General features: G+C 43.4%; 1 protein-coding gene across 1 annotated transcript in view; it reads right to left on the bottom strand.

The window, feature by feature from the left end:
- Positions 1 to 345: 345 nt before the first annotated feature.
- Positions 346 to 17,265, bottom strand: part of LOC132700048 (midasin) — a 46,563-nt gene continuing 29,643 nt past the window's right edge. Inside the window, exons 18-27 of the mRNA XM_060667135.1 lie at positions 15,909 to 16,659; positions 15,625 to 15,851; positions 13,849 to 14,260; positions 12,008 to 12,301; positions 11,574 to 11,951; positions 8,416 to 10,317; positions 7,993 to 8,358; positions 7,746 to 7,944; positions 3,254 to 3,843; positions 346 to 840 (exon numbers count right to left, since the gene is read on the bottom strand). Of these exons, the coding sequence (XP_060523118.1) occupies positions 355 to 840; positions 3,254 to 3,843; positions 7,746 to 7,944; positions 7,993 to 8,358; positions 8,416 to 10,317; positions 11,574 to 11,951; positions 12,008 to 12,301; positions 13,849 to 14,260; positions 15,625 to 15,851; positions 15,909 to 16,659 (5,605 nt within the window). The 3' untranslated portion in view covers positions 346 to 354. The remainder of the gene's footprint in view (positions 841 to 3,253; positions 3,844 to 7,745; positions 7,945 to 7,992; positions 8,359 to 8,415; positions 10,318 to 11,573; positions 11,952 to 12,007; positions 12,302 to 13,848; positions 14,261 to 15,624; positions 15,852 to 15,908; positions 16,660 to 17,265) is intronic.

The following is a 17,265-nucleotide window of genomic DNA, read 5'->3' as shown; positions in this document are numbered from 1 at the left end:
TCCGGCGAAAATACCCGCTTATTGTCTGGTCTGTGAATTTCTGACGTCATGTTTGGAGGTCGCGCACGCCAGCCGAAACAATTTAAAAATGCTTTTATAATTTCGCATACTAGTGTAGAAGTCGGAAATTTCGGATTTATCAAATCACTAAGTAAATATTTGAGATTTTTCCCAATCCAATCTCAAAAAATTGACAGCAAAAGCAAAGCAACTTGCGTCCATTTGTAATCAAATGGTACCGTACCAATTTTTCATCACAGAATGTTTAGATCCACCGTTGACGTTATGACGTCACGTATTTATTTTCGTATCGAAGCGAATAAAACGAACGCGTAACTTGCAAAAATTCGTTTATTAACAAAGTAAAGCGTCGACGTTCGACACGATTTCGAACCATTGACGAAGCGCATCGCTCAGCACGCTCGGCAACGCGTCGATGTCCCTGAGAACGACGTAAAAACCGAACGGGAACGCGTCCATGTAGGACCTCATCTCCACGAGTTTCCCGTCCTTAAACACCGGCTGCCTTATGTCCAAAATTGAGTCATTATTTTTGGGACTGTCGACTATCACGAACACCATAAATATACCGGCGAGCTTCGCCTTTCTTATAGCTCGTCTGACGTATGTCTCGCCTTCGGAAAATATACCCCTTCCGTCGCTAACTATGAGCAACAGCTTTGCGCTGCGACCGCTCCCGCTAGATGGCGACACTTCGAACAGTTCCGTCACGAATTCCACCATATTGCCGACGCACGTCCGCTGCTGGTCGAACTTCAACGTCTGTAGCAATTCGACGCCACTTTCGTTAGTAAACGGCTCCGCGAGGCTGTGATGCACCTGCAAGCGTACCGTAAAAACATACGATACCGTATTATTTAACACAGGGCACCACTAGAAAGGCGCTCGTTTCTAGACGGAAATTAAAAAAAAACAATCTTAGTGTTTTTATTTTAGATTTATTTAAAGAACCCTGGTCAGACGTCTGCAGTGCATCCGGTGATACTGATAAAAAATTTGATGTTTTTTACTCTAATTTCATGTGGTTGCTTAACAAAAATTTTCCTTTAAAAATCGTGGGTTTCCGGGCCAGTAAAGAGTTCTAGCAAGAAGTAACATAAAAGAAAAGTAAAAGAAAAAATTAATGAATTAAAAAAAAAAATTAATAAATTCAATATAGTTGCTTTAATACCGGAGAGAGAACGGGGAGAAAAGAAAAGTGATGTCATTAACGATTGGCTGGAGAAGACGTGGCCAAAAATAGCAGAAAAGCACCATGCTGACGAAAATGGTATTTTTTACATAATGACGCCAGATAAAACTCTTAAATTTCGAAGCGAAAGGTGTGTGGGTGGAAAACTTTCTAAAGAACGTATCACAGTGTTAGTAGCTGCCAATATGAGTGGAAGAGAAAAAAGAAAGCTAGTACGATGTTTTAAGAACATCAAGCATTTGCCGGTCACTTACAAGGCAAACAAGTCTGCACGGATGACATCGCGAATTTTTGAAGAGGAGATACGAAAATCGGATGCAGAATTAAAGGGGAGGAAAATATTACTTCTCTTAGATATCTGCCCTGCAAATCCCCATATTCCAAATGTACGGAATATTGAATTGGTATTTCGTCCGGCCAAAACAAGTGTATTACAGCCGGTATCCATCTTTTTTTCGCGATTTTCGACTGTTTTTTTGACCCTGCTATGAAACATGATAAGTGTCCGAAATTTGAGGCAATCGGCTTCATATTTGGCACATATATGCAGCTTTATCCAGTGAAAATGGGTGGGCTGGGGGGTCGGGAAGTAACAAGACGATTTTTCAAAAATATACAGGGTGCGCCGCAAATTCAAAAAAACTGAAAAATGGGTCCCCCTATTATTGAAAATTGGCAATAATTTCAAATCTGTGTTTTAGATGTCAGTTTCCTGTACATGACGATATAGCCCATATAGACGGCTTAAACTTTTGTATTTACGGTTTTTAAGTATTGTACAGGGTGTTCGCGATATTCCGTGCAATATTAAAAAACATAATAAGTACTCCAACTTCAGCTACCGACTTCAGACTTGGGAAAGAAGTGGAAGTCTGGACCCGCATTTGGACCCTTTAAATTGGGAGCAATAAAATAACGCGAAGTATTTTTTTTATTTTTGATTTTTTTTTGTGGTTATTTTGACATCCACAAAAACCTATTTTCCTCCAAAGCCATTCATCCGATCACAAAAATTTTACATCCGTAATACGTGGAAGACCCGGGGCTATAACTTTTATAACGCATTTTTTTTGATTATATACAAGGTCTTTTAGTTATGGACAAAAGACCCTGAAAATTGTTCATTTAGAGAGTAAATTATTAACTGTAAATCAAAATTCGTACAAACAATAGATAATCCGTTCAAACAGTGTTATAGGCCGTATCAAGGGCTACAATTTTTGTATTTACGAATGGAAATTACTAAGCTTTCTGATACAAGTGTTCGTCGAATCCTACATGATCATTTAGGTATGCATAAGGTTAGTGCAAGATGGGTTTCTAAAAACCTTTCGGCTATTCAAAAACAATGCCGTGTCGAGTGTGCTCGGTCTTTTTTGGAACTCTGTGGGATGGAACCGAAGCCTGTGATAGAAACTATTGTGACGGGAGATGAAACTATGGTTCTCTATTATCACCCACTATCGAAAAAAGAGTCAATGGAGTGGCGTCGTAAGGGTGAAGCACCTCTAAGAAAATTCAGAGTCAACTGGTCAACAAAAAAGGCGAAGGGCACGATCTTTTGAGATTGTGAAGGAATTCTTTTGATAGATTTTAAAGAAACTAATACCACTGTCAATGGTAAATATTACGTAACATTATTACATAAATTGCGAGACTGCATACGTGTAAAACGTCGAGGAAAACTGATCAGAGGCGTGCGTCTTTTGCACGATAATGCACCTGACCATATTGCTGGTGTCGCACAAGCTGCCATTTTAGAGTGTGGGTTCCAACAGATAGATCATCCTCTCTATAGTCCAGATATGGCCCCCAGCGACTATTATTTGTATGGATATTTGAAAAAAAGACCTACGTGGACGGCGGTTTAACGACGAAGTTGAGTTAAAAGAGGCTGTTTTAGCTCATCTTGCAGACAAACCAAAAGAATATTTTTTGAGTTGTTAATAAAACAATAAAAAATTGTTACTCTACTTTGTTTCTTTCATATTCAGGCCGGGAAATTTTGGCGCTGCCCTCGCGCTTTGCTTTTTCACTTACCTTGGCTTTCTCGCCGTAGCTGACCACGCCCAGCTGTCCGCTCTCGAGTAACGAGAGCGCCCGCGATATCAACGCGACACTCTCGAACGCGAGCTCCTTCGAGTGGCTGTCGTCCATGCTCGACGAGTCGTCGATCGCTAGCACGATCTGGTAATCGCGTTTCGACGGTTTGGTCCGCCTCAGCCAGATCTTGTCCTTGCGGAACTGCGACGCCACGTAAGGAATGATCTTGCGCATGTTGATTCTGCGCCCGGTCCTGAAATCGCCGCGCAGTTGGCTCGCCTGCGTCGGCTCGAGCACCAGACGCAACTGCTCGGACAAATCCTGCGCCAGGCTCGCCGTCAACGACGCGATCTTTTGCCACGCCCTATCGGCGTCAGGCGAAGTGGGCGACCAGCCCTTCGCCGCGAGCTGAGCTTCGACCTCCGACCGTAACCGAAGCGCTTCCCGAGGATCGACGCTGGTCACCGGATCTCTCTCGGTGTCGTATCGCGTGTGATGGTACGAATCGGTGCCGCGAGCCACCGTCGTCGTACGCACCCTCTCGCCCTCTATTGCGGCGTCGTCTTGAAACTCACCCGTGACGTCACCTATAAGGAGGGAGCCCCGATTTTTTACTGATAACAATAAACCTATATCGGATATGAATTTGGCTGCACCTGCTTTTAACTAGCCCAAGTGTTAAAACAAGTAGTTTTTTGAAAACCATTTACTCCATTGGAAAAATTCGGATACCAGGAAACTAAGGAGATCCCGAGCTATATCCTCTATTTCGAGCATTGCTGGAATTATATACAGTGTACGTCGTTTGTGGGCAAAAAATTCTAATAGTATCTAATATGAACAGTATCATAAACTGTGTTGAGAGAGAGTTTGAAGTTTCGTCGCAGGGGACGCAAATATTTGAAAAAATATAATTTTAAATTGTAAATACCAGAACAAATTTTAATATTTACCGAAGTATGCCGCAACTTTGAAGTTCGACGAGATGTGAAGGACATTTTATACAGGGTGCACGCACAATTAGATTACATCGCTTTTGCGAAAGTTCCATAGTGGTCCGCAGGAGCAAGATAGAAAAACAATGCGTGCCTTTACCACACGCAACCGCGAAGTTCTTTCCTTTTTAATAAAAGCTGCTCCGCGCTACTCGTTACGAACTTGCCATGCCCATTGATGATTTTTCGAAAGCAATCATGCTAAATTAAATTAAATTAAATTAATAAAAGTAATCCTCCCAGAAATTTGAGTTTCTTGAGTTATTCCAGTTATTCCTCCTCAATCATTCATGGGTTTCTTGAGTTTTGGGAACAGGAAAAAGTCGCAGGGGCGCATATCCGGTGATTATAGTGGCTGAGGCATAATTTTGGTTTTGTTTTTGACCAAAAAGTTAGACACAAGCAACAACGGGTGAGCTGGTGCACTATCGTTTTCCCACATTTCCGGACGTTTTATTCGTATTGCTCCACGCAAACGGCGCATAACTTCAATTCAAATAGTCTTTATTGACCGTACGACCTTGTGGTAAGAACTCTTGATGTACTACAAAGAAAACAGTAAGCAAAACCATGACATCTGATCGAACTTGACATGCTTTTTTCGGTCTTCGCGATTCTGGGTTCTTCCATGGGGACGACGTCATAACAATATTATAACTATGATTTGTCACCAATTATGACCTTTCTGAGCATTTGGGCATTGAGCATATCATCTCTTGATTGAACATTGAACAAATGGATCATCTCCGATGCTCAATTTGTTCAAAACTAAGCAGTTTCGGAACAAATTTTGCTGCTACACGTTTCACGGAAAAAATTGAACGTAGATTCAGCATTTCAAGTTCTTTGTAGCACTGTATTCCATTTTTTACACAACACTTTATGCAAAAAAGTAAACGTGTGTACCAACACCTTAGTTTTTGAACACACCTCGTACATACATATCTACATACACACTCGAGATGGACAATGTGGTAACACTGCAAATATCTTAAACATAATTTTAATTATAGCATTTTGTATGTTTCTTTCATTGGTTTTACTAATATATATTTCTGAAAAGCTGGGACGATTTTACGATTTTACTAATACATTTTTAATACTTTTAAACCGTTCTCAACTTTTACCTTGACACCCTACCCTGCTCCCCACTTCCAACGTTCCTGATTCATTTATATATACATCAAATAATCAAGGCCCTAGCACAGTTCCTTGCGGAATACCCATCTTCTAAAAAGCATTCAGCAAGTTTTTGATGAAATACCGCGCTTCCTTGTGTTGTCCGTTATTGATTTACTTGTCGAACCATTAACCTATCTTATTAATGAATCCTTCTCGGATGATACATTTCCAGCTATATTAAAAAAAAAACCATAGTACAACCGATATACAAAAAGGGTAATTTACACGAAATCCCTAACTATAGGCTGTTGGAATTTTTAGAGAAAGTAAACTTTTTCAGGCGAGTATCAACACATGATGCAATTGTTGCTCTATACAATAAAATACTAGTAATTTAGGTTATAATAATCCAACAACTTGGCATCTTTTCGATCAAAAACGAGCTTTTGGCGTAATTAACATTGATTTATTGCTTCTTAAGTTAAATCATTATAGTATTCGTCGCAACGCTCTAGGATGGGAGTTTCCAAAAAGATCGTGTGCAAAAATTGTCTTAAAACAAAACGATAAGATTTTTTTTTCTAGTGATGAGATGACCTCCAGTGGCGTTCGACAGGGAAGGATACTGGGGCCTCTATTATTTATTATCTTTAGTAATGACATAGTTTCCTGTGGATCAGATAATAATTATCTATTACTATTTGCCGATGATACAGCTGCGGTTTCCTGCGGTGCCGACATGGAGGATCTCTCTAAGAACTCTAATGAGGCGGTGGCAGGTATTGTTGATTATTGTAACAGAAATAGTCTTATATTAAATCATAATAAAACTGAATTGATTCATTTCTCACCAAGAGGCATAGATAAGAGCATCTTAGTTAAGTGTAATAATAAAAGGATCGAGGAGAGGCGGGTTGCGAAATTTCTGGGAGTTTATTTCGATTCTTGTCTTTATTGGTCTCATCAGGTGGACTAAATTCTCCAAAAATTATGAATGAATGAATATTATGGTTCCAGACAGAATTATAATTATAACGGTAGCAAATAGCTCAGTCGTCCTTCCTATAAAACTTTTTAATTAATTACCACCTGGGATGAGACGGATTTCGGGCTGCGGTCAGTTTAAGGCTGAGGCGAAACGATTGCTTATCCAAAAGGCATTTTATCCTGTACAAGAGTACCTGCAGGGCACTTTTTAATTCGTGTTTTAACCAACTTTTGTCCATTTCACTTTGTGTTTGTTTTTTATTATTCTTATGTGTTATTTTAAAAATGCTGTGTATCTTTATTGGTGGTGTATGTGCGTCGGTTTTTGCTGAGTCGAAATTGCTGACGTTTCGCCAATCATACTGTTGGCTTCTTCAGAGCTTGACTGAAACTGGCTCGTATTTTACTCTGTACCTGCTTATATATTGTTTGAGGGGGGCGGAGCTAAATGAGCGGCATAAACACCGTCTCGGATGACTGATTCCCAAATTGGTGACAGGTAGAGACCTGAGTCGCGGTTAAGATTGTTAGGTTGTTTATAGAACTGATTACATGCGCAAGAATTTTAGTTTTATAGAATAAAATTTTATGGCGGTTTCATGAGTGTGTTCGGCAACAGCTGATGAGTTTATACGTCTTAGTCGTAAGGCTCGTTCGTGTTCTTTGAGCCTAGTTGATATTTTTCGTCCGGTCTCTCGAAAATGTTGAGAGATTTTTGGACAAGTGGTAAATCTGGTTTTGACGTTATACTTCTTTAGAACTTTTGATATGTAGTCCGTGATGTTTTGAATGTAGGGAAGGCTTTTTGTCTCATTGCAATTGGAAGGTTGTGGTGAAGTGTATTTTTTTATGGCATGCTTAATATCTTTAATGTGGAAATTATTAGAGAGAAGAGCAGAGGTAAGGTGTTTTAATTCTGTTTTCAGTGACTCGAGCTGAGATAGTTTTACGGCTCTGTAAACAAGAGAGTTGACAACCGATAATTTTTGGGCCGGATGGTGATGCGACCATGCGTTAAGGTCTGTGTGCGTAGGTTTTCTGTAAACACAATGACCCAATGTTAGGTCTGATTTTCTATTGATTGAAATATCTAAGAATGGAAGGTTGTTATTAGTTTCTATTTCAATGGTAAAACGTATGTTAGGGTGTATAAAATTTAAATGTCTAAGAAAATCTACTAGGGTTTCTTGACCGTGAGGCCAAATAACAAAAGTATCATCGACGTAGCGGTTCCATAATTTTCCATAATCCAGAAGTTTTGTAAAAAGTATTACAGTAGCCTGTGGAAGTTTCCTTGAAAAACATTATCCTATACTTACAATGTAAGTCGTATGGAAATAAAGTATATTATTATTAGGCTACGGGAAGCGTTAACCGGGACTTACTCTCGCGATGGTCCTTCGCCTTGCCGCCCTTGTCCCTCGAATCTTTGGGCTCGCCGCGTTTTGTCTCCGCCTCTTCGTCGACTTCCATAGGTCGATCTTCTCGCACCTCGCTTTCGTCCTTCTCCTCCTTGTCGTCTTCTTCGTCGTGCAAAACTCCGCGTCGTTGTTCGATTTGCTCGTCGGTCGCCGCGTCTACCACCTAATTCGTAATTAATTATTTTCCTCTCCCATTTGACCACGCCCGTACCTGAGCCGGTGCCTCGTCGCCCGCGTCCGCCATATGCTCGAAAAGGTCCGTTTTATCGTCGTTTCGGGTCGGCTCCTCCTCCTGCTCCTCCGCGGACTGCTTCGCTTCCAACGTCTTCCGTTTCTTCATCGCCGGGTGTCGCGCGTCCCCCAGGCTCCTCTTCGAATCCGACTTGCCGGGTCTGCGCTTTTTCTCCTCGTCGAGACCGGATTCCGCGTTCTTTAGCTGCCGCGCGTTCGACGCCGACGCCGAATGTCCGGCAGCGTTCTCCTCCATTTCCGACTGTCCCAGACCGTCGTCATTCGATTCGCCCCTCCTATCGTCCGGTTTTTCGGACCGGAGATCCTCGGACGCTGCCGCTTGCGTCTGCGAAAAGGGGCGTGGTTGAAACGCCGTCCGATCGACGTTTTAAAACGCGCGTACCTTATCGACGGCTTCGGAATTTTCCGCGTCCATAGCTTCGACGCCGTCCTCGCCCGAAGGGTTTTGGTCGGGGGCGTGGCCGTTATCTTTCTCCTCGCCGTTCGCGTCACCTTCCTCCGCTTGTGGTTCGTTACCGGACACGCCTTCCTCGTCGACCGGTCGTTCTTCTTCGACCGCGTTGTCCTTTTCGTCCCCGTTAACCTCCTCGTCGTCGCTGCTAAATTCTACCTCTCTGTCGTCGAGTTTCTCCTCCTTGTCGTCACCGGCCGGTTCGTCAGGATTGGTCGGCTCCTTATCCGGGCCTTCTTCGAACGCGACTTCCTCTCCGTCGTCTTCCTTGCCTTCGCCGTCGTCCAACTGAAGATCGTCAGGCAGGTCCATCGCTTCCGGTTCGGGTAGCTCGGGCTGGTTCCCGTGGTAGGGATCCACTTGCTGGTCGTCGTATCCTTGGTCTTGAAACTCGTCCCTCTCGTCGTCTCCGCCGGCCTCTTCGTCGTCTTCTTGCGGATCCCCGGTTTTGCCCGATTTGTCCTCTTTCGCACCAAGCTTGCCCTTGTCTTTTTCTTCACCCCTGTCGCCACTCCCTTCATTCTCGTCACCGTCCGCCTCGTTCTCTTCGTCCGATCCCCAGATCTCCTTGTCCAATTCGTCGGCGCCGCGCTCCGTCTCGCCCATTTGCTCCTCCCTATCCGAATCGGCTTCACTTTGGTCGTCTTCGTCGTGTCGCTTATCTTGCATGCGCCCGTCGAAATCTTCGCTCATTTCGACGCCGTCGCCGGCCTCCTCGCAGTCGGAATCGTCGCCTTCGTCACGTTCTCCAGCAGGACGCGCGTCTTCCAGCTGATCCTCCGACTCTATCCTGTCGGAGACGTCCTTCTCGCCTTGACCGTCACCCAAACCCAGTCCGTCCGACGGTTTCCTCTGCCCCTCGCCGTCCTTTTCCGACGACAGCTCGGGCGGCACGCAGAATCCCTTGGAGACGAGCTCGACGAAAATGTTCAGCAGCGTCGAAGTCAGTTTGCACGTGATCCTGTACGCGGACACCTGCTGCGTGATGAAATACTGAGCGAGCAGCAGGAGTTGCTCGAGCATCGGGCACGCCCCTTTTGTAGGTGACTTCGAGGTCGCGTCGAGCAGCTTATCCGCAGTACGGAGGAGGCGTTCCAGATCGAGATCGGCCACGTCGGAGGTCAACTCGCCCACGATCAGAGTCTTGAGATGGTCGTCGCGGAGATCCGCATCGGTGGAGTCGTCGGGATGCCCATCCCGGTGCTTTTTGTACAACTTCTGGAACACCAGCTGGATGGTAGCCGTGAGTTCCGCGTGGAGGCGCGTCAGGTCCGCCTCTTGTGGCTCTGGCACGTGTCGACAATCGGCAACGACGCGTTTTAATCGGTCCTTTAAGACGGCCACGCCCCTCGCGGGGGTCGACGGCGTCAGATGTCGTTCGAGTTCGCCTACGTAGTCGATAAGTGACGTCATCTCACGATCGAAAACGTCACGGTCGACGAAAGCGCGGAGACGAGTCGCGGAGACGTCACCGGGTACGTCCGGGTCAGTTTTTGAGATGGAGTTAGATACGGTCGCGACGGAAGATGTTATACCGTCCACGCATCGCTCCGCCTCCTTCCAATAGGCGTCGTTCTGACAAGCATTCGGGTCCAGTACCGGGACGTCGATGTCGGCTAGGCAGTCGTCCGATGGACGCGAATCGAGTACGAGCTTTATTTCGCGCGCCGCAACGGCTGCGTGCGTCAGCGCCGCTTTCAGGTCGGACAAGTGGGCGGAGTCGGCGCGTTCTACTTTGTCGTACGTCTGGTTCAATTGTTTAGAACGCGCTCGCAGGCGATAGTAGAGGCGGGTCGACGCGGTCAGTCGTCTCTTTTGCTTGCGCACCGACGCCTGGATTCAGAAAAAATTGTTAGTTCTACCAAAAGAGGCGTGGTTATAAGGTAATAAAAGCCCAAGAGCCGGAAATAACGCGTGACCACTTCTTAATTGACTAGTCATATTCGATCAAAATGTTTTAAATAACGTCTTACAATTGTAGAGTGTTATCTATCATTATTTAATAATAATGTGTATTTTATAATAAATTATTGTGTGTTTGTGGTGTCCTATTTACCTGCGCTCGGAAAAAATGAGTTTTAAGATGCACACCTTATAATAAATCAGCTCTTTTCTACAATTGGAGTAATCAAAATATTTGATTATTGATTTGTTTATAAATTATTAGTGACTTTAAAACATCGACGATTTTCATTTTTCCTATATTTAATGTAATGCGTATTCGTTTCAAAACAAATTATTACTTGTTCATTCCCTCTTAAGATGACTACATTGATCAAACTTTTATGTTAAGGGGCCAGTTGTTTACTTCTAAACGATTTTTTCAACATTTTAAAAAGAAAATGGGGTCTGTGATTTTTACCAGCCAAAAAGTCTGCGTGCTCTTCTCGGTAGTCGACTTGTGTTATTCGATAAAACTAAAAATCCGAGAATCCATAGAAATAAATAAGCCGCCAAACAATCTTAACCACGTCTCATTTAGCTCCGCCCTCCTCGAAACAATAAATAAGCAGAATAGAATGCGAGCCAGGTTCAGAAGCCAAAATGTTTGTAAAAAGTTTTGTAAAAATTAATTCAACCTTTTAATTTTTAATTTATTTTTTAATTAATTAATTAAATTTAATTTATTAACCCCTAAATAATAGCGAAATATTTGAAAAGGCTATCTCTAGAAGTGGACGATTCTTTTGAAAACATCTAGATTGATTTATTAAAAAGCACCAATTGAGCAAAAAAAAAGCATTTTACGATACAGAACGACGCGACGGCGACGTAACGCACAATATAAATAAATAAATATAAATTTCGTCGTAATTTTAAAATTATTTCGCTCAATTGACACAAAAAAAAAAATTTGACCGGTCGATTAGTCAACCCTAGGAACCAATTCTTAACGGGCGTGGTGAGAACCAAGCCACCACAGAGAAACATGGTTATAAAGGACCAAGCCCAAAACTATTTTAGGAGGTCCAACTAAGGTGGTACGTCAATGTCGTACTTTTAGATAATAAATAGTTAGCCCCCGTTGGACTTGGCTGTTCTAATAGTCGCTCCTACTAATACGTAGCAATAATTCCGGGTTTACTCACCATGAGGTGGGCGGCGTAGCCGCGACACCGCTCGATGTTCCCCAACCCGAATTCCGACAGCGGAGCCTTCAGCGCCTCCGCCAGAACGTCGAACCGGACGAGGCATCGGTAGTAGTATGTCTCACAGTGCTCCCAGATGGTCAGAATCTTCTCGTCGCCGCGATGGTAACCGACGTGGCTCAGACACGCTTCCAAGTCGATGGGGTCGGCGACGAAATCGTTTTCGGGGTCTCGAGCATTCGCCTCGACTAGCCCCGCCTTGTACGATAACCCCATTTTGGTCAGACTCTTGAACAGTTCGGCGAGAGCAAGCTGCTTTTGTCGCAGGATCGCCTTCGCTTGGGATTTGCGCTTGTCGGGCGATGCGGTGGCGTCCACCTACACGCACGCGACGTGAAATCAAAGACAAAAAGACGAAGAGCAATGGGGCTAACCTCTAAATTACGTAGACGTGCTGCGTTGTCGATCACGTGGCCAACGAACGCGTCCAGATTACGCAGAAGAGTCGGATATTGAGCGCCGGAAATCAGATCCTTGCACAGTTTGCGCGACGTGGTCAGTAGGCGATCTTTGGGGGGCGATTTTACCAAGTACGAGTCCATGTCTGATAGGTAATGGTACAATTTTGGATTCTGACGCAGCGGCCTGTCCCAAATTCCGATCGTTTCCGGCGAACTGTCCGCGAAGGCGGACACCAGGTACGGGGAAACGGGCCTCAGCAGGATTTGCTGAAATTTTAGTGCTTCACTTTTGAAGCCGAAACGAAAGCGGCTGCTTTAAGATTGAGACGGGCCTCCCACTCACTCGTTTATTAAACACTCGCTCCGCTCGTGTCCAATAAACTCGTGAGTCAAATTCCGTTTAATATAAGCATTATATATATATATATATATATATATATATATATATATATATATATATATATATATATATATATATATATATATATATATATATATATATATATATATATATATATATATATATATATATATATATATATATATATGATGACACTATATTCCGGGATATCATCCGTTCGCTCGTTGAACTCCGACTGGAATCCTGCATCCGACTGGAATCCTGCAGACGTTTCGCCAAAATCTCACTTGGCATCTTCGATGCTCGCGCTCCGAAAACACTTCGAACACAGTGTTCGAAGTGTTTTCGGAGCGCGAGCATCGAAGATGCCAAGTGAGATTTTGGCGAAACGTCTGCAGGATTCCAGTCGGATGCAGGATTCCAGTCGGAGTTCAACGAGCGAACGGATGATATCCCGGAATACAGTGTCATCACATTTTTCCATCCGTGAATCAATACGTGAGAATATATATATATATATATATATATATATATATATATATATATATATATATATATATATATATATATATATATATATATATATATATATATATATATATATATATATATATATATATATGTATATATATAGAATATAAGCATTTTGTTACCTTCGCTTTGATTTGATGGAGGCACGGTGTCGTCGAAACAACAGTCATAAATCATTAAAAACTGTGAAAAGCTAATGGCATATTAAACGGCATTTGAGTCACGAGTTTGTTTGGCACGAGCGGAGCGAGTGTTTAATAAACGAGTGAGTTAAAAAGGTTACCGAACGTGTTGCATACTATACTTTTTCTACGAACGTTAGTTTTTGGATACATTTAAGCAAAACAACACTGACATGACCGTCAGAATTGACAAACGTCAAAATTGAAAGCGTGGGAAATATTTCCGAAAACATCCGATTGCACCCAAACCCGTGCGGTATAATCCCGGAAATGTCCAAAGTGGATCCGATTCGTGGGAAACGAAATTGACTTGATAAAGTGACGCTTCCCGCAAGCTAAATCGGTGTGCGAGTAGCTATTTTACACATGGAAGCATAAAAACATTTTTTTTGTTCTCATTTAATTGTGTAAGTAGTTATTGTAACGCGGTTCGGTGCTCCCTGTCCCAAGCCACGCCCAGTTTTCATTTCACATAACATTTTTTGTTCTAATTAATTGTATAAGTAATATATTTATAAAAATAAATAAGAACTAAAAGTTCAGATTTTCACGAAATTATATATAATGACATGACAATTGTTTCGACAACACCGTCTCTTCATCAAAGTGTTGTCGAAACAATTGTCATGTCATAATATATAATTTCGTGAAAATCTGAACTTTTAGTTCTTATTTATTTTGATAAATGCTCCAAGGGCCTTTCCCTTATCCGAATTAATATTTTTTCTTCGGCCACTCACCCTATACTCTCTGACGAACTTGTGCAGCGTCTTGTGCGACTTCTGAATAGTATCCCTGACGGTCCAGTAATTGACGTCCTTCCACCTCACGATCTTCAAGTAATCTTTGATTTTCTTCTCGATCGGCGCCCTCATGTCTTTGAGTTTAGCCTTGACGCCTGCGTAGAATTGCTTGTAGTAGTTCCACAAGTTCCAGAGCGCGTTCGCCAAATCTCTTGGCCCCGAAACGGCAGCGCGACAATGGAATTCGAACAAGAGTTCCACACGACCCTCGAATTCGGCAATCGACGACGTGGTCACGAAACATTTCAACGTTTCGATCAATTCGCTAGTGTTCGACTGGTTCCCAGCCGCGTACTGATCGGTGACGTTGTACAAGTACACCCACCATTTTATCAACGGTCGCTGTAATCTAGACAAACAAAATAAATCTTTAATTCAGGCTTAAAATATCCATACAATAAAATAGGAGCTCGCAAAGGTAAATAACCTTTCCCACTCCTGGCTCCGAGCGACATGCGTCGTATCGTATCCTTTTCCTGTTATTTGGTTGGTTGGTTATTTGGTAGCTAGCCAAAAAATGATTAACCTGCCGGCTGTATTTTCAGCCATCTTTCGCGGATATAGGGTTAAATTCACTTAGCTGTGTGGTTAGCTATTTGGTAATTCCGTTGCTGTTCGTATTTTTGGTTCTTTTGGAGAACACAATCACAATCACTCTCGTATTTGACGACTACCTGCTGCCCATCAAGCTTTCATCCTCAAGAACATCCACCGAGATAATTTATTTATTTAGATTCTGTTACCTCTACCGTTCTATTCACTCTTTAAAGTGTCAATACATTTCACGGCACGTTTTCGGAATTTTGCCGCTGTCGGCTTATAAGCGGAAACTTGGAGCACCTGTACTCTCCTTGGGGCACCCGTACTCTCCTTGGAGCACCCGTACTCTTCTTGGAGCACCCGTACTCTCCTTGAAGCACCCGTACTCTCCTTGGAGCACGCGTACTCTTCTTGGAGCACCAGTAGTCTCCTTGGAGCACCCGTATTCTCCTTGGAGCACCCGTACTCTCTTTGGAACACCCGCACTCTCTTAGGAGCATCCTTACTCTCTTCGGAGCACCCATACTCTCCTTGGAGCAGCCGTACCCCCTTTAAGACGGCCTCCTGTGTTATCGGGATATTGGAGCATCATTGCCTCACCATCGGCTCACTTAATGGATCTGCACGAAGCCCCTTGTAGGCTGCACTGCTCGGGAATAAACGAAGTGACGAAATATTATTTCCGTATGAACACTTCGTATACTTCGTATATATAATTATTTGCGGGAAATTGACGTACTTGTAATACTGAGTACGATCGTTGTCGTGTTATTAACAGCTATTTATGTTGTCCTTGTTAGCCGTGGTTGATTACCTAAGGGAATAACGTAGTATATATAGTAGTAGTATATAGTAGATTCCATCGTTTATTTTTTTTTAATCGCAAAACAACGGGTTCCTCAGGTCTGCTACTTCCTGGCGCCCTAAGGTTAAATAGTGCCATATTTTCTTTATTATTCTCGCCCTCCCTCCCCAATCGCTCCAGAATTCTGAGCAATACGCGGCCCAGTTTTGCAAGAAATTCAATCTTTTAAGTTTATTTTTGTCTACCTACTTTTACCTTTTTTCCCCTCTTTCCTATCATAATTATTTCTTTTTTTTCTTTTCTTTTGTAAAAGGTATTTCGCGTCGCTTTTATATATCGTTACGATCAAGAGATGAGTGGCAGTTTACCTTTCGTAAGCGCCGTTAAGCAAATCTTTCCATTTGTTCAGCTCGAGCTTCCTCCAGGTGATGATCCGGCCGATGAGATCGGAGCAGAACTCGCTAACGCTGACGCCCGAATGAGCCACCTGTTCCCACTCGTAGCACTTGTCGAGGAGCAGCTCGAGACCGGCGAGGTACCTGGACACCGGGCTCGTGACCTCGAAGTTCAAGATACGATCCACGATGACGAGAATCTGGAAAATACGAACCGTCATCGTCGAAGGACGACATCAACGCCGACGCTCATTTACGGAATGAAGAGTCGGTTGCCCGGGCCACTGCTCCAAAAGGTTGGCGACCTTCGCCCGGAGCTCTTTGAGCAGGCCGTGGCATTGAGCGACTTCGCCGACGTTGGGATCATGGTAGAAGTCTTTGTTTGTCTCGCCTAAATGTCCTACTTCACCGTATACCTCCTTCGACGCTTTTGTGACTACCATCAACCCACCTACGAGGGCTTCGTCTACGTAATACCCCATCAGGGACGTCTTATCGGTCAACGACTCCTGTAGCAGTTTGTATTTCTCAACTAAAGGCGTCAAAACGTCCGGAATGAGTTTTTTATCGGTCGTATCGGGCGCCAACCACTCGGTCCGCGTGAAATTTCTCACTAGCTTCGCGTGAAGGTCGACCACGCAGGCGAGGTCGTCTTCGGTCATGGCCGACGATGGGTGATTAGTTTCCCGCGGGGGTGACTCGTCCGCGGGCTCTTCGGACTTGCGAAAGTCCGGAAAATCCTCCTCGAAAGTGGTGGGGAACAGTTGGAGGAACTCCTCGTGCGACTCCGCCTCTTCGGACTTCTCGTCGCACCTGGTCCTCGTCTTGTACAATGACTCCGCCTCCTTTTGCTTGCGTTCCTCCTCATCTTTCTGCGCGTTCCACGAACTGACGAACTCGTCCACGAGACGGTTGAAGTGCGTCATCAAGCGATCCGTCAACACGCCGTGAGTGCGCGCGTCGATCGTACAGAGATTGAAGCTCTCGTAGATTGCGCATTTTAACAGTCTGAGAACGTAGACACAAACTTCATTGGTGTTACTACATAGAAATGTTTACACATGTCAATATATACAAATATATAGCCAATTCATACACACAGGTTGGTGATTCACAGATTTGATATACCTAGTATACGTTTAGATCAGGTGGCAAAACATTTTTAGGACCATAAAAGGTTATCCCACATTTCATGCGATCAATTCCGTTTCCGAGTAAAATGAGGATGTGTGTTTTCATGCGTAGTATAATAACTGAGATTGTCTTTCATGTGCAATAGGCAACTATGGGGCTGTCAGAAGGCGCGGGGTTTGGAATAATTCGCTACAATCGTCCCTATACCTTAGATGAGCAATAACTCTTACAGCTCTCCTCTATAGAGCGGACGTAAGTTACGGTGGGTTTTAATATATGGTCCAAATACGTATATTAATAATTAAAGTTACTAAAAATGTCGTAACAAATTCAATTTTTTATTTTTTTTTACTAAGACTGCCTTAATACAGACCAAATTCACAAAACTATGGAAATTTCGCGTCATAACGAGGCAAAATATGTTCCTTTTTATCTAAAGCATGAGAAATTTTAACACAAACCACAATCTAATAGAGGCTT

This window comes from Cylas formicarius, unplaced genomic scaffold (genome assembly GCF_029955315.1).
Source record: "Cylas formicarius isolate icCylForm1 unplaced genomic scaffold, icCylForm1.1 PGA_scaffold_3__17_contigs__length_32017465, whole genome shotgun sequence".
NCBI lineage: Eukaryota > Metazoa > Arthropoda > Insecta > Coleoptera > Brentidae > Cylas > Cylas formicarius.
Note: the sequence above shows the minus strand (reverse complement) of the source record. Positions and strands in the feature narration are given on the sequence as shown.